At 43.0% G+C, this 27680-nt stretch overlaps 1 protein-coding gene across 1 annotated transcript in view; it reads right to left on the minus strand.

Annotated features, from left to right (window-relative positions):
- The window catches only part of LOC104286681 (protein eva-1 homolog C-like), a 216205-nt gene that overhangs the window by 134770 nt on the left and 53755 nt on the right, over window positions 1–27680 (minus strand). Inside the window, exons 2-3 of the mRNA XM_009885299.1 lie at window positions 20508–20722; window positions 8163–8286 (exon numbers count right to left, since the gene is read on the minus strand). Coding sequence (XP_009883601.1) covers window positions 8163–8286; window positions 20508–20722 — 339 coding nt within the window. The remainder of the gene's footprint in view (window positions 1–8162; window positions 8287–20507; window positions 20723–27680) is intronic.

Raw genomic sequence — 27680 nt, forward strand, 5'->3', positions numbered from 1 at the left:
ATGGTGTAAATCTGGGGTAATGCTTTTAAAGTTATTATCAAAATAACTGAAAGGAAGAATTTAGTCTTATATCATTAAAATGGTCTTCTCCAAATGTTAAAATAAGCAATAATAATTCTGACAAAGGAACATGAAAAGGATACCTGATTGATACTTTTACATATAATTCATGGGGTTTCCTAGAGCATAAAATATGGGCAAATGAGGCCTACTAGATTAAAAGCTAGTTCACTGCTGTCCTAAATAATTAAACACACAGTATTCCCTCAATGGCTTTGCCCGAGAATGTAGCTGGGAGAAATACAACTACCAAATCTCCCAAATTCATCACAGATGCTTTAGAAGTCCCGGTTCCCAGACACACAATTAGGTGACAACCTCCAGTGCCTTTTAAGTAGTCATAAAAATAAGTGTGTAACCAAGAAGAGCTTGATGCACCGTTAGTATGATGAAAAGCTGAAAATATCAGGAGATACCTGTTTTAAAAATGTATAATTAATTTGAAAACCAAATGTAGGACTGACATTGAAAAAACGTTGAAGGAATCCACAGCATTGGAAAGAGTTCATTACCATGCCTCTACCCCGGAGAAGATTTCCTCTTCTCTGCATTTCTTCAAAGAGAAATTTATTTGAGGAGAGCAATTGATCTGTATTTTCTGTCTTGAATAGGTCCATATACAGTACCCCCTGCAGAAGTACTGTACAAATTTGCCTCTCTGTCCTGCTTACCGCTCTGTGAAGCCTTCATGCATGGTTTAACTGTGGATTCAATATAACAGATACAATCTTTCACAAAAGTAAACCTTTGCAGCATCTCAATTTGGTTTATGAGCATATTGTTTCTGGGATATGCTCTTCTCACAGTTCTTCACCAGTATGCCAGAAAACCTTGAAATCTATCATTCAGAGCTTGCAAACCTCTTTCACAGTTGGACTGTGTTGAGATTTAGATTTCTGGGTTTGGTCTTGAAAAAAATGGTTTCCTTGTGTTTATTCTGGTTAATTGTCCCAAGGACACCCCGTTGCTCTCCTGGGGAGAAGGCATCCAGATCACTTTGTCTCTGGCAACAGCCAAAGCCAGTCATGACACCTGAAGCACCGTGCACAAGGCAGCCTCCAGCATCAGCACAGAAAAGTATCACAGGTGCCCACAGTGCCTAAGGATGGGCTGGATCTCCTGAAACTTGTTGTACCTAAGGGCAAAGGCTCCCAGCTCCTTCTGGCAATGCTACTGACTCACCTGTCCCAGCACAGACAGATTGCGGTATATCCCTTTCTTGTCCTTCACTGAAAATCTGTGGCTTAAAAGGGGTTTTCACCCTTGTTTTTTTTCATAGGACCCCATAGAAAACTTAAATGTCAATGGATAAAGGGGATGGACAAAAATCGCAGCTCTATGATTTATACAATTCAGGCAGATTTGAGAATTTGTGGTTTTTAGTGGTTCACATCCGATCCAGCAAAGGGAATCTTTCCACCCACATCTGCAGGAAGCATCACCCTGGTCTTCGTTGGCTCCCAGTTCTCCTTTTTATGTCAGTCAGGGCAGACTGACAAGGTTTGAAAGAAAACTGGGATTTTTTTATTTTATTTTTTTTTAACCCTCCCGGGTCAGCAGCAGTTTCCTTCTCCATGGGGGCAAGGGCTGACAATAATCTCTGCATTCACTGACAATGAAATCACACGTTCTTCTTAATCCCGTCCCTGACAGCCAAGCGATTAGCGTGCTACAGAGATAGGGCTATTTGACAGCGCCTGAAAATCTCTGTGCATCAACAGCTTAAAACAATATTAATCGCTAGCATTAAAGTTTCTCTGACCCCAATCGCAGGCTGATGGATCTGTCCTCTGTTATTTATAGCATTCCTTTATTTATACCTTTTCATCGCCACAGCGTTTGCTGCCTGTGGTTTTATTGCCCTTATAAATTTCCACCCCCTGCACCACCTTAACAGTTTTGAAATAATACAGATAAGCAAGAGCAAGCTGATGAATGCAGGAGGGAAAAGGCTTATTCTGCTGCCTCGGTGGATGGGCCATGAGGACGTGCCCATTAAGCAGTCCTCACTCCATCGTGCGGCTTTGGAAAGCCTGGCCCACCAAAAAGCAATGCAACGAACAATACAGTGAACTTCTCCTGCCACCAATAAACCTGTCTTATGAAGGAGATTAATGCTTTTCTGAAAGGGTTGATAACTACTGAATTACAAATCCACCCCAGCACTAAAATCAATCACCGGCGTTAAAGGGACCAGGAATACATTTAGGTCCCTCTTTGCTCTCCTCTGAAATGTCTACAAAACCTCTGCTCTTTCCACAGCTCTTTGCTCTTCCTTACAGCGTTTTGCAAATTTTTCCTAGGGAGGGAAAGCCCGGAGGATGTGGGATGAGACCAGGCTTTGCACGCCACCGTCACTGAGTTTAAACAGAAAAGGTGTAATCCTCAGCCCAGCAAAGTCAATGGCAAAGCTTACACTAGATTCATTATTAAAGGAATGGATTGTAGGAAAATTAAAAGATGAACAAGGTGCTATCACTGCAAGCCTAGGTGGTCCTTCCAAAATGTCCTTTCCATACATTTCAGCTAATGTGATTGAAATCTGATGAGCAGACCAGACCAAGCCCCCAAGAGACATGAGGCAGCTTCATATTCACTAGCAACTGGGAACCACCAATACAAAGAAGGACTCTTCACAATTCCTTGATTGCTGGAAAAGCTCTGCCACAAGTAATGGCTTTCTGCTGTTTGTATGGATCTGGAAGTACCACTGACAAAAAAAATCACACCTCCTTACCAAAAGGCAAACACTGCGGGGACACAGCATGGCAACTCCATCACTATATGATAGAGTGCAAACTTGAAGATGACATTTATATCAGAAGATGATCTAATTGGAATTAATTCCTAACTGGTTTTAAAATTCAGTTGCTTTCTACTTCAAACTGCCCAGGGCTGTTGAGAAAAATAAAGTTATCTGAATAAGATTTTGGCAAGGACATCAGGACGGGCATTCCCATGTTTGAAAAAAAAAAAGTCATTGACATTTCACAAGAATTAACTGGGCCTCTTAGATTAGAGTTAAATCTATTCTGGAGAAAATTACTGCCTGCTCTCTTCAAAATATGTGTCCAGGTCGATTCTCAGCACAAAAGTTTTCCCATAAATCAAAGCTACACGTTCTGAACTAGAACAAAGCGACCTCCCCCACCCCCTTTCCTCCCCCTGCCCCCACACAAACTTTTGGCACTTCACCCTTTGCCAAGAAACGCAAGTTTCCTTCCCAGATGAATTTCTCAGAACCTTGATGTCTTTCACAAATATGTTTTTGTATTGTTACAGAGGGATTTGAGCTGCAGTTGGAGCCCAGGTCACAATCCAGGCTTTCTGAAACTTCAAAGGTTTTAGGCTTACATTTGTGAATAGAAGGGAGAGCAGCAAACTTTGGATTTACACTTCGCTACATCGCTGGGAGGCTTCACACCCACCAGCCTCCAATTATCACATCCAGCTGCTCCACACAGCATTCTAAAATTAAATAAAAATAATAAAAATGAAAAAAACCCAAACCACTGGATAGAGATTATCTCTGCCAGAGTCCCTGAAGTCATAAGCTAAAGTAGCAACTGTCTAATAGGAAAGAGCGACAATATCATTACAGCACTACAGGTGGCTGCAGCTCAGGCTATTCAGAGCTGAGAAGGGGACGGTGCCTCCAGGACAGTGTGGCAATGGCAGAGGAGGAGACAAGAGAAAGGCACTACGTGGGGGATTCATGGAGGAAGCCACACAAACAAGGCAGGAGCCCTCTCCCTTCTCGACAGCACTGCCAGCAAACAGCCACTCAGACAACACATCTCATCCTAAGTAATCCCTTTGCAGAGACAGGCAGGCACTTATGTCCCCATTTGGTTCAGCAGCATTAGCACTTTTGAAATAACAAAGCCAAAAAAATAACCAAACAACCAAGAAGCCACAGTGGGCAAACAAATGCTGTGCAGGGGCAAATCGATCCCGGCTTGTACAATAGCCCAGAGCAGCAAGCAAACCTGGTAAAATGGGCTGCAATGGTATTGCTGGGGTGCAGAAAGGTGAAGTTATTTCTTCAGCATGACTTGGGCAGCCCCACAGATCCTGTTCCCAGTCAGGATTAGACCACGCAACCCCTCCAGAAAGTCTGGCACACAGCGCAAATATTTCCTAGCTTACAATAACGCACGATCTTACATGGTTCTCTGTCTTTGAAGTGAGGGGGATGAACAAACACCAAATTCTTTGAATAATATTGGTGAATCCAGATTTCAGTTAGAGGGAATTCATGTTAGACCAATTAAATAGTATGTCAATTCCTTCTAATTATATGTTCCTGCAGCCTACCCGGTAATTATACTTAATGGGTCTAAATCAAATCAGCGTGTTACCTGAGAAATAATTGGATTTGTGCGCAATTTTTAATGATCGTGAAAGGTACCCCGGAGATTGAAGTCCTCTGTATGTTCAGGGCTTGATCCTAGGCTTGAGTGCGCTTTGGAGGTAGATCTCAGGCTACATTGGCCCCAATAAATTAAATGTGCCGGTTCTCTGGCACTCAGGCCAACTGGCATGGGACAGCCCGCAGCCATTCTCATCATTTTTTTTTTAGCCTCTAAAACAAGGTGGCTGTATCCAAGCTTCCCACTGGAAACCATCCCCAGACAGTGCTAAATGCCAGGCTACACCTGCACTAGCAGAGGACAACTCCAGGTTTCACCTACAGCAACATGTCCCAGCCTTGACCTGCGGGGACTCTCTGGGTGCTCTCGACTGAGGCTGTCGACAGTAGGATGATTTGCAAAGGCACCTCCAAGCTTAGAAACCCAAATCACAGCTGTGCTCTGCCGAGACCTGTACCATGCTTTTGAACATCTTCCCAAAGGGCAGCGCACATTAGAAAATAAGGCCCACGTGCAATGGGAAAAGAAAATAAATGCTAAACCCCTATACACTTTGATGAACCTTGGCCTTCAAATCACATAGCAGCAATAAGTAAGTCTCACTTACCCCAAACTGAGACAGAATAGAGCATTTTATTGATTATTTCTGATCTTCCTAAACATTGTGTACCTTCAAATTTAAAGTATACACACACATAGTGTATTTATTTATTTACAGGCACAGAGAATACACAGCACTGCCAAACACCTGACATGTAAAAGCAGTCTCATGCACACATCTGAATCCTGTACATGCAGATGAGTGTCCACTAGACCCCAGATCCAGTCATTGGATCAGAGGAGACCATGATTAGCACGAGACTTCTCAAAAAACACACAGGCCATTGAATTTCTCACTGCTTCTAGTTAAGCAAGCACTTCTCTGAAATATTTCCTTGAATTTCTAGAGGAGGTGAACCATAATGCTTCAGCATCAAACCTCTGCCTGAGCTTCCCTCCTTCCAGCAAAAGCAATTTCAGAGCGGTTAGTGCAGCAGAGATTGCCCCGATCGCCCAGTTCCCCGGAGCCCCACCATTTGGAAGATCTGGGGCTTTCAGTTTCCGCGTGTTTTACTGTCCTCCATCTCCTTAAAATTCTGCCCATGAGAATCCAAAATAGCACCTTGCCTTGTGAGTGAACCCCATACAGCCAGTGAGCATCGAAACCACTAGATTTCAAATGCAACATAATGTCAGAGAGGCATAACTGCAGTGACAGTGGCTGGAGGGGATGACTGCACCATCTAGTTATTCTTCAGCAAAGGTACAAGTAAATGCCACTACCTTCAGTTTTGCTTTCTTTCAAGGAAGTCTTTCTTTTTAGATAACTACCTCTATTCAGGGGCCTTTTGAGGTTCCAGTGTGACTCTGAGAATGGGAGGACTTGGGCATTCTTATTTTTTGTTAAAGATGTCATGTCCAAGCTCTGCAGGCCACTTTCCAAAGCACCCCTCATACCTGTATACAGGAAAGCTCCCGTTCGTTCTACATAGGCAAGCACAAAACCAAGGCACCTACTTCAGTAGCATGGTCAGATCAGGCTCCCTCAAGAGGCAAAGGAAAGAAATAGATGTCTCTAGAGGACAATTCAGACCTTAAATAGCTTCTTATTAAAGTACTTCTGTAGTGTCTACTGTTAAGAAGGGCAAATTCAGGAACAGAAACATAGCCTAAAAAATTGCATTTGTCTTCTGATGAAGTTATGGATTGAAGCATGCGCCAGACAGTGAGCTGTGGACAAGACTCTCTGGTGTTTTTTGGTTACAATTCGTGTGCTCAGTCTTTCTTCAGCAGATCAATACTTCATAGGACCACAGCTTTTGGGGCCAACTCTTAAACATGAAGGCCTTGCACTGGATTTACTTACAGCTCATAAACAATACACAAATACTCAATAACCCCAAAAGCCCACCAAAATTTTTCATGGTCCTGTACTTATCATTCTGTGGATCCCTTTCTTCAGTCCCTTCATTAACCTTCTCCCTACAGCAAGGTGAAAAGGCACGATTACCAAACTCACACAAGCACAAGATTCAGCTTGTGAGACTGAAAACTGATGTCTTGAATCATCAAGGAAAGGTTGACCGTGTCCTGGAGTCTCTGGGCAAAGCTAATCCTCACATATTTCAAACCTTGTTATTAATCCAACGGGTTCTGATTAAAAGTTTGCCCAGTGACTAAGAAACAATAATTTGTGTCAGGTTACCCTGTTTCACCCTGCAAAATTGGAGCTACCTGAAAAATGTCTTGGGGAAATGTTTTCAAGCAACTTCCCCTGCTCTCTTTCAGGAAAATCACTTACCCAGCACACACGCAAACTCCTTCTTTTCTAGCATATCTGTAATTAGCAAAGAATGCCAAGCCATAAATATTTATGCACAGATGGGATCCTGAAGTACCTTCAGAAGTTCAGCAGAGGCCTCAGTAGTCAGATTTCTCAAGCGAGCTTTGATACAAAACCTACAGGTTCAGGAGGACTTGTCAGAACACCCTGCTAATCACCCTTCTCTCAGGGATGCATTTCTCACCCAACAAGGGATGTTCCAATCACTCATGAAAACCCCACAACAAATGCAGGTGCTTCATTACCTGCTTTTCATTTGAATTCCTCACAGATCTTGCCAGATCCCTTCAGTTCATTAGCACAGGTCTCTGCGTGCAAAAAGACTGTGGTGCTGACAGTCTGAATGTTTCTGCTTTTGTTTCAAACCTTTTCTGAAATCATGTATGTTTTAATTCCCTGTGCAAACTTTTTTTTTTTTTAATTTATTCCTCAAAAATGCTGACGTGATGCTGGAACCATGTTAGTTATGTCATCTAAAAAAGCTTGGGATGAGGCTGGTGTGACATGCCATGTCCAGACTACTAACTCAAATAGAGTCAGGGCCTGTTCTCTGGCTGAAATCGGTTGGCGTCGTTTGGCTGCCATCAAACCCTATCCGTCTCCTAAGCAATATCTCTGCTTCCAAAGTGCTGATGGAAAACAGTGCCCAGGCTGGGCTAACTTCCCCAGTGGGGCCAGGAATTGGCCAAGAGGGTGCTGGTTGTCCTGGGCCAAAGCCGCACCAGGCTGCCTCCTCCGCAACACACATGATTGCACTCCCAGTTTCCAGGCGCCAGTCCCATTTAATTTAAACACAGCTAATGAGATCACGCAAAACATAGATTAAGGTTTCCCAGCCTGATCTGGGAGCAATTAAGAGCTGGTTTGTGGCATGGCGTGGGCAGGTGAGCTTCCCGTTGCACCACCATCTTCGGTGCCTGCCTTAGGCACCCAGGCCTGAAGTCTTTGCCCACGCAAAAAGCTCCCACTCCCTCTGGAGAGGCAGGCGGAGAGGGGTCAAGTCCCAGTAGCCCACCGGGACAGGAGGGCGGCTGCAGACGGGAGCGGGAGCAGCCCACCCACCGCCGGCAGCGTGAGCTCAGCGTTGGCAAAGGCTTTCGCTGGCACCTGCAAAAACAATCTGCAACTGGGGCTGCCAGCAAGGAGGAAGGAGCCGGAGCAGCAGCATCCCAGCAAGGCAGCAAGCAAGGGGGAGAGGGGAAACGCTGCACACCCAGGGGGTTATGTTACACCAAAAATAAAGGTGGAAGGGAACAAAAAGTTCTAGGAGGCCTCTCTGGCGACTATTAAGTACGAAAATGCTTTGGTCTCGCCAGAGCAAAGAGATTTGATAGCGAGATACTTACTTGGCCTGCACTTGTACCACACGATGAGGTATTTGCCGGTTCCAGGGCACGGATCTGCACCGAAGAGCCGGCTATTGACGAGAAACTGGCAGCTCCGCTTGTCCTGGCACTCGTCCAGCATCTTCTGCAGCCAGGGATGCACGCAGACAAGCACAAGAAACAGAGAAACAAAAGCACATCAGTATCTCCACCAAAGGGATCATCACACGGAGACAAGCTGGAGAACAGCAAGGCCGTCCTCGCTTCCGCATCTGTCCCCCGGCATGAGGCAGGCAACTGTGCTTAATGTAACTGGTACCGCAGGAGCCATGGGCTAGGAGAGGACTAAAACTCACACTGGTTGAGGGAGCGTGATGCCTTTCCCTTTCATGCGTGCAAAAGCAGGGATTTGCACTGGGACAATCACAGAGATTTTGAAACATTTGCACGCAATTTAATTGTAGTATAAGGTAGTACTATCCCAGAAAAAGCAGCTTTGAGGACAGGGATCAACCCTGACAGTTAAAAGCAGAGACCCAAACTCTGCCACCACCGTTCTGCTTTAGATTCCTCTGGAGATGCACAATTTCAACCGCAGCATTCAAGAGAGCTCTTGCCTCGGCTATATAAAAACTTTGGCAATTGTGGGTATTCCAATAATTAGTAACTGCGGTGGGAAAACTGTTGTACAGCCAACTTAGTCAGTTTTTAATAGGGCTCACTCCTCTTCCCCCATGACTATCGCGTTCCTTTTAGCTATGCTCAGCAAGGGCCTGCGAGTCAGAGGGTCTTCCCACCGCCGGCATTTTGGGTCCTGTCCCCTTTTCTGCACTGCCTTTCCTGTAACGCTCGCTCCCCACTTCCCCATTCATAACACTCATAAAAACTCCATCTCAGAATCCACAGGGGCAAGACATTCTGTCTCCTGCTAGAAAATAGCTTCATTAAGGAAGATTAATGATTTCTTTTAACCCTGTGATCCTCTAAAGCAGTAGTGGGGGGAGAGAATATTATTAAGTGGGGCAGTAATTAAGTTTTAAATTCAGCTGGATGGCTTAGGTGGTATTTATGTGCTGCTGTGGAGCCCCTAGAGCGCTAAAATTACCATAATGTTTGCCTGACACACATGAACCTGTCAGAGCATTTTGAGACCACAGTGCGAGGTAATCCACCAGCCTCACTAAGTCCCCGCAATACAGAGCTGTGAATTCCAGTCCCAAAACAATTAATTTTCACTTGCAAGGAGGCACTGGAAAATCCTTTCTCAGAAATTCCCCTAGACTCCCCCGGTCTCTTTTGTCTTCTCCCTGTTCCCTTTTCTTACACCCACCTCGATATTTGGGCTTTCCCACAATCTTATCCCTGTGCCATTAACATAAAGGCTGTTCCTTCTCTACCACACGCCACCTAAACCAATTTTCTCCCTGCCTCAGTGACTATTCTATTTTTGAGTTCTCCCTGAAGACAATGTATATATTCTTTAGCATTATAACTCTGAATGTCACCCTCTGAACAACAGGAACAACAGCTGCTCCAATTTCAAGTGCAATTTGAAACTGCCTCATTTGCAGTTGCTCATAACTTCCTAAAGCTTTCACCTTTTGGGCTAACACATGCAAGAATTCGTGCCTGCCTCAAGTCTGACCTTTATTTTAAAGTTCAAACCAAGATGGTTCAGGCCTTTCCTAGGGAGCAGAGAACATATGCTGCTGTTTTCCACTTACAAAGGTAATAAAATGCAGGCATCTCATTTCAAAATACAGGGCTTAGGATGGAAAGGCTGAAAGGTGAACATTGAAGGAGGTCCCTGGGAACGTTAGCCCAAACTTGGCCATCACATTAAAACGCATAGAAACAGCATATTCTTTCCTCTAGGCTCAGAAGGGTTCACTGCTCACTCAGCATGTGAAATTTAATTCAACGCAAAATCCAACGAGTTGCAAAGGAATTTAAGCGAGGTCTCTACACAGATACCTCTTTTGATCTCAAAAGGCAAAGAACAACTGGAACAACTCTTCAGTGCCTCACATACAAATCCTCCCCGAATCACTGCAGACCTGAAAGGATTTGCTGGTACTGGGCAGCCACGGCTGCGTTTACACCCAATCAGTGCTAAGAATATGGAAGAAAGGGAAAGACCCACAAGGGAAGCTTTCTCCCCTCAAAGGCAGCAAACTTGGGTTTTTGGTCAACAGACCCGTTCATAGCTGATAGATGGGATTTTCAAAAGCCTTCAGCATTGCGTAATGGGTGCTATTAAAACCAGTGGGAAAACCACCCTGGGTTTCAGCAGAGAGTGAGTTAGGCCAACAAGAAGCCTCTTTGAAAACCTCAGTTCTCGTCCGAGGCTCAGCACCAGAAGCGAAGGCAACCACTTGCCGACCTCAGAGAATGAAGAACATGGGCAGCTTTCACATATTGCCACTTTGTCTTGTTTTGCTCTAACTTTTGGCAGCCCTTGCTTTCTCCATGTATGCCACATAAGTGAAACCTCCTGCGTTTACTTCCTGCAGTATGCAAAGTAACAAAGAGCCCTAGGGAGAAGTCTGAACCTAAATTAAGGAGCAAAAGTCATCTAGGCCACTGTGAGACCATAGAAAATGGGAAGCGCTCTTGAGGCTGAATATGCCTTTTACTAATTGGATTTAGTGTTTAGCTACAGTTTCAATTTAATTTGATAATAGCCATGACTCTGAGAACTTATTTCATGGGGGAAGAGAAATCAATATTTCCTTTTCATTCACATGATTCTAATGTGCCTCCCCTGACGGGCAACAATTTTCCTGAAAATATAAAAAATCATTAAGATTTCAGATTCCCTGCTGACTGAGTGAAGTCTTAGGCATAATGAAATATATCCATAAAGAGTAAAATAAAAAAATTTATGTTCAATACTCAGTGAAATACATCAGGAAAAATGCAATGAAATTTAGCAATGGTTGACTGTGCCATGTTCCTGATTAATAAAGGACAAAGATTTTACACCACCCCTAACATTAACTTAGAAACTTGTACATACAATTTTTACCTGTCCTTGCATACACAGAAATCTTCTTCCCCATTGCTTTCATCAGTATGGCCACATACTATCATCTTAGAATCACAGAATTACAGAATGGTTTAGGTTGGAAGGGACCTTGAAGATCATCTAATTCCAACCCCCCTGCCATGGGGGCACCTCCCACTAGACCAGGTTGCCCAAAGCCCCATCCAACCTGGCCTTGAACACCTTCAGGGATGGAGCTTCCACAGCTTCCCTGGGCAACCTGTTCCAGTGCCTCACCTGGCATCTTAAACACCTTCTTAAACACTGTGCAACACAGCAAGTCTGCAGAACATGCGTGACAAGATGATCCACTACCAGTACTCCTCCCTGCAGGTCCAGGGTATCTGGTGTTTACAGGGACCCTTACAAACCAAGGTCTTGGCTTTCTGGTCTTACTGTCAAAAATCAAACTTCTAGCAATGTCAGAGCTCTGGCAGATGTTGTTTCTGAAGTATTTGCAGATGATCACCTAGATTGACACCAGAAAGGCTGTGAGTTTATTTGGTAGTGAGGAAATGGCTCTTGGTTAATGGCTTGAAAAATTTAGGCAATTCATTCTACATTTGCCTTGTTTTTCTGGCTATCGCTGATAGCTGTAAAGGGGAAAAAACACAACCACAAAACCAAACAAAAAGAGGCGCATGAACAATCTGAACTTGCACAGAGATAGTAGTAGACATGCCAAATCATCCCTAACTGGGACGTACAGTCAGCTGTTTATGTCATTGCCATCTGGTAGACCCCTGACTAATGCAAAACAAAGTTGCATTGGATTAGATTGTATTATAAAAATCACTCCAACTGAAGAAGGTGGAGGAGGAATTCCTGTCTGGCATGAAAGGGGAGGGAAGACACATTAATTGCATTGTGCCATTTTATAATTGCATTCTAGTGGTAAATCAAGCCTGAGGGCTGACAGCCAGTGCTCAGGAGGGAAATTGCGGCTGTTTAAACCCATTCCATTCTCTGGTTCACGATTGAGCTAAAAAGCTGCAAGATTTAGAGCAGATAAGCGAGCAAGAAATGTGAATTCAAGTAAAACAAACACTAATCTAACCCCAGTGATTTATGCCCTGGATTAATCTCACTGCGGTGACCCAGCTCTTAAAGCAAGGGCAGCCTCAAGCTCAAAACCATGTCTTTCTAGTGGGCATTGCAGATGAAACACATTTCTCGTGCTCATTTTGTTGTGCTCATTAGCTAAGTAATTGCTTGTGCTCATTAGATAACAGCCTTTTAAATCTGGAACTGGAGCTCTGCAAGAAGGCTGTCCGCAGCCATTCCCAAGAGTGCACTCATTTTTATTCTGTCTCTTCAAATCACTCTTGAAGAAGCGCTTCCCCTGCACACTTAAAATAAACCACAACTGAGCTTAACACCCAAGGCAATTAAACTTATCTCAGTTCCTAGTCCCTTGTAGTAGTTCATAGATTCAACATACTTAGGGTGAAACTTTGGACCCGTAGAAGCCAACGGTGAAACTCAATGGGAACTAGGATTTTGCTGCTCTCTGTACAGCCTCCATCATCAAAGGAACATAAGGATGACTGCAGGGCATGTCAGTCAGGCATGAAATTAGACAGAGGAACCCCACTAAATAATTGCCCAAATTGTATGTTGCTGAGAATAACTCAGAGAGCAAACTGCATGAATGGATCAGAGCTGTGTGCAGTTAAATGAAGATGGGCAGAGATTTGTACTCAGAATTTTACACAAGAAGACACCAGTAATTTTAAAAAATATGATCAAGCATTTTTAGGTCAAATTCAGTCCAGATATAGCCATTATGATGAAGTTACACCAACACTTATATTTGGTGAGCCTCCATGAGTTTTGCAACAAGAAGAATTAAACAAACAAGGCAGCATGACTTCTCCCTACAAAGCCACACAGCGCAATGCATTCATAATGGCTTCATGTCATGTTTCATTTGAGTTTTGATACTGTTTTATATACCCCTGAATGTTGGTATTACTGTAAAACACACTGTAAACTTAGTAATTTTCAGCTGCAAACTAATCCTTTTTCCAATTATCTGAATATTGCGCATCCATCTCTATTCACTCAGGCAAATTACTGAAGCCCATGGACCAAGAGGATTTTCCAAGGATCAGCAACAGGAAAGGACAGACTACATGAGGAAGCGAAATACTTGTTGATGGTTACCTGTCTATGGCTTCATCAGGCAAACTTTCCTGCCTGCTCGACTAGAAAGCAATTCAGTTTTGCCCAAATTATCGCATTCAATTTGTACACCACATGAAGAAGAGGTGAAAGGCCCTGAATCCTGACTGATGTATGGCAGGTTTGAGTACTCTACTAACTATCCCTTATCACTCTCTCATGGACCTTGCAACACTCACAGCAGAGTCAGCATGAGGGAACTATGCCCACACGTTTGGTGACTCACATTAACACACCCGACTGTGAAATAAAGAGCTGAAAACCGGGCACACGTTCCCTTTCACCGGCTCTGCTACGGGAGTAGTCAGCGCCAGCAGGGCAGTAGGGCAGGCAGCAGTGGGCTGGGATGTTAAAACAGGACAGCAAGATTCACCAGAGCTCCTCTGGCACAGCCTTGAAAGAGCCCAGAGACAGCGATTCACAAAGCGCAGGAACATGCTCAGCAAATAGAAGGACCCAATAAAAGCTGCATTACAAATATCACCTAATTAACCATTACCCACATTTCCTAACAGTGGGAAACTTAATCTGTATGCGGGGTCAACTTCAAAGGGAGAGGAGGTCTAAGCTTAAGAAATACAAAAGGATGCATAACCAAAAGTCATGGGATTAAAGAAAGGGAAAGCTTAAAACACAAAGTGGAGAAAAAAAAAAAAATCATTGAAAGCAGACCATTACACTGTCAAGCAGGGTCTTAGTGGCAATGATGGAAGCCCCATGACTTGGAAAGTTTAAATTTAGAGTAAACAAGGCATTAGGAGGCTTAGACCCTGGGGAGCAGTCCTGCCTCATCAGGCAGACAGGCTGCAACAGCCACCTCTGCCTCCAGTGTCTCTTCTTCTGTGGTACACAATCAAACTGCTCTGAAGAGCTATTTCAGTCAAGCCAAAGATTTCAAAGATACGGCAATTTAGAGATTATCTATGACCTCTGCATCAAGCAGTTCTTCTACTTGCAAATAATTAGCTGGGGAAGCTGCTTGCCAGAGAGTTATATTTCAGCCTGGGCAAGATTCATGAATGAAGCTGCGCTGGTTCTGTGATTTTTAAGAGCAACTTGGGCACTGCAGTAACCTCTTCTTGACCCCGAGCTCACTGCTCACCATCCTCTGCAAAGTAATTAATATAGTCTGATGAAGAGTTGCCCAAACTGCTCTTTAATTCACTGACATTTCTGTGACTCAAACTTTCCTTGTTCAAGCTGCCTGTAAGCTGTGGAGATCTTTTAATATGCAGTATGATAAATAGTGGGTTCTCCTCCCAGTGGCACTGCTGACCATTATTCTTCCTATCATTTTCCTCCCTCTTTCCCCTTAACCATCATCATCTATAGACACTCAGAGTAATGAGAACAGAGCATTTATTGATAAGTTTATACAGTGCCCATACAGCGGGACCTTCACTCCTGTTGAGGCCACTGTTGCATCACTGTTGCATCAACATCCCGTGACTGGGCATGGCAGGAGCTGCTGTCCTTGGCCTACCAAGAAAGCTAGAGCAGTTAGATCATTTTCTTCTACTCTGTGTTTTACTCTCCCACGCTGTTAATCCAGAAGACTTGGGGAAAACAAAAGAAACTGTAACACACGTGCACACACACCTTCCAGCCCCCTCATTTTGTGATCAACTGGCCCATGCTTTGAGAGTCATGCAGCTACTGGAAAGTTGAGCTCATCTTTCACCAAAGAGGTCACCTCCCCTTTGCTTACTAGCACAGAAACCTCCCTAGTAGCTGCAAATGAAAAGGGGGAAGAAGGGCTCAGGGAATCCTGTGGTTAGCATGCAAGGAATCTGCTGCCTTTTGTACCACTGCCTCACACGCTGCTGGAGGGACAGCGGGAGAGGGTGGCCGCAAAGGTGTCCAGTATCTTGCTTAAAGGACAAAAGGAAATACCACATCAGCAGCTCTAGTGATTCTTGTCACCAAGGTCTGGTTGTCCCGGAGAGCGTTGAAAGGGACCCAGGCCACAGGCCATGCCTAGGCTCCCTCCCCAGACCGGGTAATCTTTCCAAGGAGAGGCATGACAGCTCCAGAGCACCTTCTAAGCACAGCTTCTCTCTGGGAAACAAATCACACGGTAAAACATTGCCCTCTGAAGTGCAGTTTCCTGCTGATTTCAGTACGTGCATACATGAAGCCAGAAGTTAGCCTGCAATGTCTTTGATAAATACCCGGGAGCAGAAACACTACGGATAAGTGCCTCCTCTCCAGGGCTTTCTATTTTCCTTCTAAATAAGATTTGCTCCAGGACTTTCTGTTTTCCTTCTAAATAAGCTGTGGTTTTACTTTTCTGTCAGTTTACCAATATTGCAGATAATCCGCTGTAGAGTGTAATCTAGTTTTCTGGTAATACGCAATAATTTTAAGCCAACCATTAAACATTCTCCCATAGAGACCTTGAGTAGTTTATTGCGGAAAACAAGTGACATCAGGAATACTGATCCAGGAATAAGCGACAGCAGAAAGCTGTATAAGCAAGCTACTCCAAACCTCCTCCTCTTCAGCTGAGCAGCTTCCGGTAAATATAAATGTGCCTACATGCATTTTTGCAGGCACAAGTTGTGCATCGTGAGCTTGGCTAGGAGTGACTAGGTTCTGGATTCACTTATCGGTAGGCACTTATCATTAGGCAATGCAGAACACTTATCACTCCTCTTTCTCCTTTGTCGTCTGTGCCAACATTTATGTGTTCATTTGAATAAGCATACACTGCTGCTGTATCTGTTTATCAGCTTCCTTATTTCCCCAGAGGCAGGATCTCAGGAGATGTCCCCATGGCAGGAAAAATGCAAATGTATGCAGTAGTGTGAGAGGGGAGAGAACCACAGCAGAAGGGGAAGGCTAAAGCAGATGAGGATGGTCCCTAGCAAATCTCCCTGGAGTGAAAGGCGTCTCTAGATGTCTCACAAGTCTTATGAGGAATGACTGAGGGAACTGGGGTTGTTTAGCCTGGGGAAGAGGAGGCTGAGGGGAGACCTTATCACTCTCTACAACTACCTGAAACGAGGGTGTAGGGAGGTGGGGACTGACATCTTCTCCCTGGTGACAAGTGATAGGACGAGAGCAAATGCGTTCAAGTTATGTCAGGGGAGGTTTAGATTGGATATTAGGAAAAATTCTTTCACTGAAAGGGTTATTAAACATTGGAATAGGCTGCCCAGGGAGGTGGTGGATTTGCCATCCCTGGAGGTGTTTAAAAAAAGGGTAGATGTGGTACTTGGGGACATGGTTTAGAGGTGGTTTTCTCAGGGTAGGTTAATGGTTGGACTTGATGATCTTAAAGGTCCCTTCCAACCTCAGCAATGCTATGATTCTATGTTCCCGTGTCACCCCCTGCTGTGCAGCAATGTAATTTAGCTTCTTCTCCATACTCTCACACTAAAAAAATCAGACATTGGGCAGATTAACAACGGGCTTGACCAACCCTATCTGGGTGACATGGGACAGAGCAAGAGAAAAACTCCACTGTAAAAGCACAATGCACAGACCTACCTACCTCTTCGAGCTCTTAAACTTGTTAGGTTGCATGCTCAGACCAACTGCACCTGCACAATTGCTCCAAAGGGGTAAAGGTACATGGGAGTTACAGGTCATCACAAAGACACCCACACAGGACCGTGCTAACAGCTCTGCTCTTCAGCACCTGAACTAACATCGTTGCATGATCCTGCTTTAACGATACAGACTTTCTAGTGAGCATACAACTTATTTCTCTGCATAAATTATGCAGTGTGGATAAAAACCCTCTTACCTACTGCCAACCATTTTCAGTGGCATGACTTTGATATGCCTAAATGACCCTTAATATTCAAGAATTTACTTTTCTAGGTGAAAGAGGAATAGATTTTGGTCCAAGCAAAGAAAGCGATGGTTCAGCCACCATAAAGTTCCTCCTCTGCTAAGGCAGGACAGTTTGCACTGCACGGGTGCCTTTTACCAGAGCCACCAAGGCTCCAGATGTTCCTCTTCTCGGTCTTTCATCCATCCCTCCTGGCTGGGAAAAGGACATTGCTCTCTCTTACTTCACAGTCAAGAATACCCTCTGCAAGACTCCACAAGGAAAGTACAGAAGAGCCAATACTAGGCCAGACTGTTAATTAACAGCGCTAGTACCCCAAATTAGCTTTTATTATTAAAGGATGAGTGGAAATTTTCTACAATTCCATCCTCAAAATATCTCATAGATGCTTTACAAATACAGCTCAAATCTCTCTTTCCATCCTGCTGTATATCTCATGTGACTTGTGCTAACTCTGGGCTCCCCTGTTAAACTGAGTGGAATGGGGGGAGCAGAGGGAGCTGTTTTAAAAGGAAATAATGTCTGGCTTTCAACACAACTTTATTTTGTTGTTCTGATCTCTCCACGTTCATGTGACTTGATCTGGAAGTTAACAGGAGACCAACCCCATCAAAACTGAAATCCCAGTCTGAACGTCCACATTCTTTGTGCATTTGGAAATCTCCCACTGAATCTGACATTACGGTGTTAGAATAACAGAAACGTGTAGTTTGGGGTCACTGCCTTAATGCCTCGGACACGGTCTCCCAAGTGGTCTGCGTTTCATTTCAAACAAAAACAAGTGACTAAAGCAAGGGATCCTGGCAGCCAACCACATAAGGCTGGATTAGCAGTGGTTGTCTCAGTGTAATCAGCCCTTTCTTTTCCCCTTTAACACAGAAACAATGTCGGAACTGGACGTTTACAGGGGAGAGAGCTTCTAAATGGAAATTTACTGTTACTCCAGGTAGTGTTTGCAAGGAATAGTATTATTAATACTATAGTATTATTAATAACTGCCCCTTACAATCCCTCCAGGCTGCTCTGCAGAGAAACAGAAAAATTATGTAGTCATGGGTTTGATTAGAAACAGTGATTTTATATACTTAATTTTGAAGGTTTTGGTTTGGCTGACTTTTTAAATTACTGACAATCGAACATGCACACAATTGGTCCTGCCTATAGCAGCCATATAGCTGAGTTTCAAAACCACAAAAACACACGCAATTTTCTTGTCTACAGCTTTCCAGTTTTCCTACATACATGAATTTCCTACCAGCGAGCTGCAGGCAGCTTGCCATTCAGCTTGTGGAGTTTCTGGGTTACCCTTCAGAGAGGCCTCACTCCCTCCAGGATTGAGAAAGAAGACAAGATTAATCTCTGGCATTCAGACTCATCTTACCCTGGCCAAGCACAGCACCCTGAGGTATCAAAGACAGATTTGGGGGCACCAAAGAGGCACTATGGATCTTCTCCAAATAGACTCAGGAACTTGCTCTAGGACCTTCAAGAAATTTGTGGCTAAACAGAGAATGTCAGCTACTTCCCTAGCACATCTGCATCCCCCAAAATGAGTGAATAGGAATGTTATGGTCTCAGTCATGTAACAAACTTACTGTACAACAGATCTGCCACAAGACTGCCTACAGGAACACAATTCTCACTCTGATAAATAGCGGAGCTGCAATTACAAGCACTATAACTGTTGGAGGCAAAGCTAATGGGGACCAGCTCTGAGGACATAAGGAGCTAAGCCAGGGAGGTAAGGACCTCTTTTAAATCCCTCCTGCACATAAAACCATGGTGTGGAAAGCCAAAGGTTACATGTTCCTTGTTCTCATGTTCTTCCAGATGCCATAAGCGGGCCACTCACTGGCAAGGGACGAGGCTAAGCACATAGCTATCAATCACGCTGGTAAATGAAATGTTTCAAGTAAATTTTGCAGTAAATAAATAAAAGAAAGAAAGGGAAGGCTAGCCTCTGCCAAAGTCTTCAGTTCATGTTCTCCCACCCTAAAAAATAATCGTATTATGAACTTTCATTATCGTATCTGGGAAAACCTTCCACTGATAAGGACCATGTCCTCCCATACTACAACTCAGCCATTTGTTGTGCAGTGGAAATATTATGAGGACAACTGCAAATCTGTCAGCTTAAGGGTTACACTACAGGCAAACACCAACTCTGTGCAATTTCTTGAGAATTTACCACTGATATTTGGAAGCCAAAGCACTCGTATCAACTTCAAAAAAAAATATGCTGTAAATTCCTCTTAAAAACCCCGGATGCAAGAGTGAGAAGTGATGTGGGAAACTCTGCCCTTTAGCCAAATTATTCACTAGTCCTGTAGGTTCATTAATCTAGTACAGCTATAAATTTCTACTATGAGATATTATTGATTCATAGCAATAAACACACTGAGATCTTTGAGATCTTTGCCCAAGTCTTTACAGTCCCAAATCCTGCACTTGGAAAGACTTGTTCTTATTTCAACATCCATTCCACTCATCTCAACATCAGCCAACTCATGTTTCTAATTTTAGTTGTTCCTACTGACAGTTGAGTAACACTGGCACCTTCCAAATAATCCTTTGTTTTGCTCACATCACATGTGCACTTGGGAGGATACATATAGTCAACATTCCCTCCACAAAAGGACAGAGCAGATTAACTACTGATGCTTGGGAGATTACAAGCTTAAGTGATGTATGGTGGTAGATGTCCCATCCCTGGAAACCTTCAAGATCAGGTTGGACAAGGCTTTGAGCAACCTGATCTAGTTGAAGATGTCCCTGCTCGTTGCAGGGGGGTTGGACTAGATGACTTTAAAGGTCCCTTCCAACCCAAACTATTCTATGAATCTATGATCTATGATCACTTACAGTGGCCTAAAAGCCAAACAAGTCAGAAAATGTAAAGCCAAGGATTCTATCTGGGTTTTAAGTTACCAAAGTAAAAGCCTCTCGAAAGAGGATCAGTTCTGAAGTAAAAACAACATGACAGGAACTTCTGAATGCGTTGAAAAAGCTAAACATTGGGAAGGAAAACTATTGAAAAAAAATCTTCAAACCCAGGCAAACATAATGTGGTCTTGCAGTGCAATTCTGTTCCAACCACATTCCTGAACTGTTACTGACTAGAGTTACAGCAAAATTAAGAAATTCATTAGCAAAGTCTGGTTCAGTCCTATCTAAACTACAAAGATTAATTATCCGCTAAGCTGCTGTGAGATGTCAGTGCTCCCATGCTGGGTAGCGCTGCTTAATACAGGTCTATGCAGCACCAGCACAGCCAACTGCTGCCTGGCCAAGGAAAGATGAAATCCAAAATGAACCGTTCCAGTTTCACGTGCAATACCTGAAGGGAAGTGCCAACTGAACAGGCAACATCTTCTTTAATTAAAGTTGCATAGGAGTGGGGATAGCGAGAAGGACACATCTGATGGCTTGGTACAATACGGCCATAAAAAGAAGACTGGATGCTGATGGTGGTTCTGTGAGGACATCTCAGGGAGACATATTCTCCATCGCAGGCATGGTCAGTGTAATTCTTTAGTACTTGTGATATGTAACCTGCAAAAACCATTACAAAAACCATCATTAGTGAAAGGTAGTTAATATTTAGGTGATCTACAGCAGTGCAGTCTAAAAAACACACAAAAAACAAGCAATGAGGGGTGCAGATTTTATTACTCAACTCACACACGTGCAAAAGAGAGAGACAATAACATGGCAGGGGGTGAGGCTTGGTGATTTGGCCTTCAGCCATGTTATATATCCTTAGTGGAAGCAATATTCGGGTGCTCCAAACTCTTAGTCCCATTATACCACTTATTTATGTTGCTATATCTGTCAAGTTTACAGGAAATGCAACAGAGCCAGACTCATCATTCAGACCACATCTAGATACCACATGCAATTTTTGGCTCCCCAATACAAGACAGACTTCAATAAACTGGAGGGAGTTCAACAGAGGGCCACCAAGATAGTTGAGAGCTGGAGCACTTGCCCTGTAAGAAGTGGTTTGTTCAGCTGGAGAAGAGACAGTTACAGGGAGGTCATCAAGGATATGGAGCCAGGTTCTTCACAGTGGTGCATGGTAGAAGAATAAGAGATGGCACAAGATGAAACAAGAGAGTTTCAGACCAGGTATATGGAGCAACATTTTCATTGCCAGGGCAGTCAAGCAGTGGAACAGGTTTCCCAGAGAAGTTGTGCAGTCTACATCCTTGGAGGTTTTCAACACCTTACTGGATAAAGCCCTGAGCAACCTGGTCCGACCTTCTAGTTGACCCTGTTTTGGGCAGGATGTTAGACTAGAGAACTGAAATCCCTTCCAACCTCACTTTTCCTGTGATCATGGGCAAGAAAGGCCCAGACACAGAGCCACTAAGGGGAAAGTTGGGGTTACAGTTGGTCGTGTGAGGTCCTATTCCATCATGGCACACCAGTCATATCTTTGGTCTCCCTTCACAATATACCATTTTAATTCTTCTGGTTGCACCTTCTGCTCTAAGCCTTGACGCAAAAGCTTTGCTTTCTCTCCAGTTCTACAAAGTTTCAGTCTTTTTAGAAGGAAAACAGTATGCAGAACCAAATCTCTCCTTGTTTGTTAGAGGATGATGTTATCCATAATAATAAAGTCATTAACAAGAATAAAGCATGGGGACAAAGCCTCGGTAAAGTTACACTGAGTTAAAAGGGTTGATTGCAGTCAGGTTGCCATGGCAACTGCCAAACAAATCCTGATTTTGCCACACTCATGCATGAGGGGAAACCACTGTGGTGCTGATATAGAGACATCTGCAGGGAACTCTACAGCATGTCCCATATCAGGGTCAGCCACGACCCATTTAAAACCACAGACTTCCTCTCTGTAATGAGTTTGGAAGTCCCTTTCCCACTACTGGCCACCAACACAAGTCTACCAGCAGCAATCCTCTTAGGAGATGGAGTAGAGAGAAAAGCCAAAACAATTAAGAGAAGCAAGTAATCCCTGGACAAATGGCTAAAATGTGACTATTCTCTTAGTGGCCGATAATCATAGAATAATTTAGGCCGGTACGTCTTGAAGTCATCTAGTCCAACATTCTGCTCAAAGAAGGGCCAACTTAAACAGTTTTCCCAAGGCCTTGACCAGTTCTAAATATCTCCAAGGATGAGGCCTCCACAAGCTCTCTGGACAACTGGTGCCAACACTTAACAACTTTCACACTGAAAATTTTTTCATTACGTGCAATTGGAATGTCCCATGTTACAACTTTTGTTTGCTCCCTCTGGTTTTTTCATTGTGCATTTCAGAGAAAAGACTGGTTCCATTTCCTCTATTCCGTTAGGTAGTGTAAAACAGTAATTATATCCCCCTCTCTTTATTCTTTACTTCTCCTAGATTAACAGACCAGCTCCCTCACTCTCTTATTATTTATCATATGTTCCACTACCCTTGCCCTCTTGGCAGCCAAAGGGACTCTCTCCAGCTTCTCAACATCTTTGCTATACTGAGGGGCCAGCTTGGTATGCAGTTACCCTTCATCGCTGCAAGGTGCATGGCTTCCTCACATTCATCATCCTGTCTTCCAAGTCATGATAATGCACACAGGGAAGCACAATTCATGCGGTTGGAGAGAATTCACGTGGCTTGCCCAGAATCATTTCAATGACACCTATAACAATCCCTGTAGACACATCTGTAGGGTATATTTACTCCACTAAGCTAAATACTCCTGGGGCCTTTTCTCTGTCCCTAAAGCCATAACCAGCAACAACTTCTTACTCTCCAAAACAGTATGGCCTCATCCGGAGCTTTTACTGGGAATAGTTCTTCCATACCAGCACTGAAATCTAGTTCAGGAGTTGTGTGAAAGAATACTGGTCTGAACAAATTTCAAGGTGCCTAAAATAACTATAATCACTGGTCTTAGAGAAAACCAACAAACAGTAATTTAGCTTCAGCTTTCAAGCTGCCCCTATGAGGGCTGGATTCTCTGATTTCTCTAAATTTTAGTCTGTAGTTCTTACTTAGCAGCTCTGTTGCTACAGTGCCTCAAGGTGTGTGCCAAATAGATGTTTACTCAAATCAACATATTAATTTCCAAGTCTCCAGGGCAGCATTTGCTTATAAGAAAAAGGCTGAGACACAGCCCCAATAATTAGAGTAAGTGACAGGGCTGCATCAGATCAGGGAACGGCACTGTTTAATTTAGTGCCTTTATCTCACTTGTTCAAGGAGCACTCAGGGGATAAAATGAACTACTGGAGTGTATCTCCTTTCCCAGTCAGTAGAATACATGTTCTGTGTGATGCTGTACACTTAGTCTTGGAGTCACATCAGCTCTCCTCCCTCAAAAGCAAAGCAACCATACAAGATGGACATCAGGAAAAGCAAACTACAAACAAAACCAGCATGTAACACAAGACATTAAACCCCACTTTCCACGCTGTTACTCCAGTGCATTTGCATTAAGACTTTTCCCTGAGGCTGACCTGTTAGGGAGCCTCAGAAATAAAACCAAAGTGCAGTCAAGACTCTACTGGCTCCTCTGAATATTCAATTATTCTGTCAGAACAGCCATCTTAGAGCATGCCTTTCTTATTACCAATTCCCAGGATCAGTGAATGTTTCAACCCCTGCAATTAGTGTAGATCACTTGTTGAAACAACTCCTTCCTCTCGTCTTCCATCAGCAATCTCAAAATAACTTGAGTTCATTCAAGCTCAAGATATTGAAGGGATTGAATGCTTTGATGGTGAGTGGCTACTAATAAACAAAGCACGTCTGAAACATCTGGCACTGACCACTGTCAGAGAGAAGATACTGGATTAGGCATAGGCATGATCAGGGATAACATGATGTTCTTCAGAGCAAAACAAAGTGGCTGTGGAGAATTAATGTTCTTTTTTTTTTTTTTTCCTCTTTAAGTGCGCCAAATTTGCTCTACATTCATTGGTAGTTCTTTTGAACGTGTTGGCATTTCTTTACCCATTGATTCATGGTTCAGTAACCCAAAATCTGAATTGTTTTCAGCATCCTTGCTGAATTTTCAGTAATAAGTGACCTTTTGTACCACTACATGTGGTACCATGGAGAGAACTACTGGGATTCTCTTTACTGAATGAAATGCATAAACATGTAGACAATGGCAGGTATTTGCAGACTTCAGTGGCACTTGTACACCAAGGTAAGAAGCACTTCATAAGTACACGAGAAATAGCTTACAGAGCTCATTGACTCTTTCCTGGCAAGCATGAAAAAATCTCTTTTGGATGGCTGCAAGAAACTAGTTTAGTTTAGTAAAATGATACAGCAGATCACCAATCAGCTACTCATAAATCACAGAATATGACAGTCAAGAAACTGAGATGATCAAAGGCATTATCAAATTATTTTATCACTCCTCATCGAGTATATTTCTCTGCATTATTATCTGGAATATAAGCTACAGCCTTACAAGTGTCCACTCCAAACAAAGATAAGGCAGGGTGTTATCAAAGATGACCAAAGACACTTGCCACTCCTTTCTTCATCCTCAGATTCTGGGATGTGAAATCACCATTGTCAATCCAGGACCTGAATGGAAGCAATTATTTGAGGAAAACATCCAGCTGTACTGCCACAGTCAAATCTACTCTATTTTGTCATGGTTCATCTTGGAGTGGAAGTGACATAAATTCTCACTATTTTATCAGGAAATTTTTTTGGTGGTTCACTCATTAGTGTGTCTAGGAAAGACAATGTTAGAGCAGGTGATAATTTAAGCTTTTCTTTAAAAACACATATTTCAGCTTGAAAGCACAATAAAAGCATAAATGAAATTTAAAGCATTAAGCCCACCGAATGCTTTTAAAATCTCAGATAACAAAAACAATCTCAAAATTTTGGGGGTTAGCAATTCTCTTTTTTAAAAGATTGTGTTGAGGATGTGGAATCTTTGCTGGCAGGCACCCATACTCCAAAATTAAACCAATGTATAGGATTCAAGTGCTGAACGTCTCCTCGATTCAAAAGACTAATGTCATTACCAAAGCAGGGATTTACACTCTGAAGACAGAATAAACAACCAGAAGCAGCACCTCACAAAAACGATAGATCATTTTTCCCTCTAATGAGAAGGAAATGTTCCTTTTAAACACCACGTGCAATTTATTTTTCCAAAGCCCAGAGTCTGACTCCTATCAGTCATCAGCAATTATTCTCCACTACTCCCCAACACAACCCTTAATGCTGACTGTAACTCTATTCCACCCAGCAACGTCAGTTCCCAAGAACCATTTTCACCATTGCCTCTCCAGGGAACTGTTGCTCAGTTCTCATCCAACAGCCAGTTCTAACCCTTAATGCACGTGCGGACTAGAGAAAAATAACAGTTTCATACAGAATATCATCATTTTACAAGTACTATAAATCTAAACATCATCCTTTACTTACTGGTATAGGGTTACAACCCTGCCTTTTTGAAACCACAGCAACTGATGGAGTGGTTCACAAGAGCACAGATGATATGAGAGCTCTCCTCCCAGCCAGATGTAGAATAACGGTAGAGCATACAAACACCCATCCACATATCGTATTTAACCAGGGTTGTCTAAAAGTGGTAAGACCTCTTTTCCTGCTTCCACTAAATACAGTTCTAGCTTTGCTTGAGAAGGCACAGAGCAACACACCAGCTCGCCAATCATCAGAAGAAAACTTTCAGCTTTCACCAGGAAATATCTCTGTGAGTGTGTGCTGGAGGAATAGAGACAATCACAATAAAACTAACTCTTTGTACAGTTGGGATAGGATCTGAAACATCTAACAAATTACAAGGAAACTCAAAGAATTTTAATGGTTAATGAACTACTACACATAATACAAGCCAGAGCTTCATTAATATCTGCAGCAAGCTATAGCTAAACTATAGTAATATCTTCTTAAAATATCCCATTTTGTGCTTTTGTAGTTACAGATATATAAGTGTATACATATCATTGAGAAAAATCAAGATAACGAGAAAAGGACATCATACTTAGAAATAAGCAATTTCCCATTATCTGAAACACATGAAGTCAGTGCAATTAACTGCTAGTGAATAAAACATTGCCTTGTTTGACTGACAGAGATTCTTTAATTTTTTAATCCTCTTGTTTTCCAGATCTTTTCTTTTTTTTTTAATATATACTGTTATTTTCTTCTAGTTTCCTTAGCTTCCTTGCAGGTGTTTTTGAGACTGTAAATGTGAAACAGAACTTTCTTCCAGGAAAGGCCTTTATCAGATATTTTTCTGGAGCTCAGACTACCCCTGCACCAGGCTGTTTTTCAGACAGGCTATAAACTGCAGAATTTCAGCCTATTCTTTATACGCAGAAGGCCGATACTTGTAGCATCTCACAGAAACAGCGCTAAGGCAGTGGAATAGAGTAACACGCCACGGGGACAGGCAAACAGGGCTGAAATGTGACCCCAGGCAAGGGTTGAAGCCAGAGCAAGTAACTCAATAAATGCATTTCATACCAGGCATTACCGATAATCCTGTGGTTGCAGTAGTAAAAGCAGCTCTCTCAAATCACAGAGCACCCTAGTACAGACAAGTAGGGTTTGTTTTGTTTTGTTACTAATACTGGAGATTAAAACTTGCTATTACAAACCTTCTACAGAGAGATTTGCTTTCACTTCAGCTGTCCCCCAACCCTTTCACCTTTCAGATACCATACAGCACTGGCAAAAGTTGAACATCTTGTAAGCATATTTGGGAAAATATTTTTATTTTAAGTCAACAGTTCCTTGCCCACTATCTGATCTTCTGTACCGCAGTGGCAGCTTCAAGAAGTGTTAACGAAGAAAAACGGCTTTGAAATGAGAGTGGATTGAGAACTGCAGCTGAATGCCAGCATTTCAAGGCTAAACAAGGTAATGTTTTGTAAGTGTTGAATAGTATTTCATACGGTAAATGCTGAACAGTATTTCATAGGTCTCCCTGGGTTTGTGTAAGGATGAGGAGGTAGTGAAAATCAGATTGGCAAAGGCTAAGAGTAACAGGAATAAAAACACAGCAGTTTTCAACTCTCCAGGCTTGAATCTAACTCAGATATTAGTGAGGATTATTGCTAATTATCCCTTTAAACTTCCTAACTGTAAACTCCTATAGAATTTAATAAAACACTACAGCTCTTCCACAGACTGTTGGAATAACTCTGGAGAATTTAATAAGAAGCTCCAACTGGGTCTAGAACTTTAAAGAATTGCTCTAAAAATTCAATACAAAAAAAAATCTTGTTTGCTATTTGAACATAGAATCATAGCATGGTTTAGGTTGGAAAGGACCTTGAAGATCATCGAGTTCCAACCCCCCTGCCATGGACAGGGACACCTCCCACTAGACCAGGTTGCCCAAGGCCACGTCCAACCTGGCCTTCAACACCTCCAGGGATGGGGCCTCAGCAACTTCTCTGGGCAACCTGTTCCAGTGCCTTACAACCCTCAAAGTAAAAAACTTCTTCCTAAGGTTTAATCTAAACCTGCCCTCTTCCAGTTTAAAGCCATTCCCCCTCGTCC

This window comes from Charadrius vociferus, unplaced genomic scaffold, assembly GCF_000708025.1.
Source record: "Charadrius vociferus isolate BGI_N301 unplaced genomic scaffold, ASM70802v2 scaffold173, whole genome shotgun sequence".
In the NCBI taxonomy this organism is placed as follows: Eukaryota; Metazoa; Chordata; class Aves; order Charadriiformes; family Charadriidae; genus Charadrius; species Charadrius vociferus.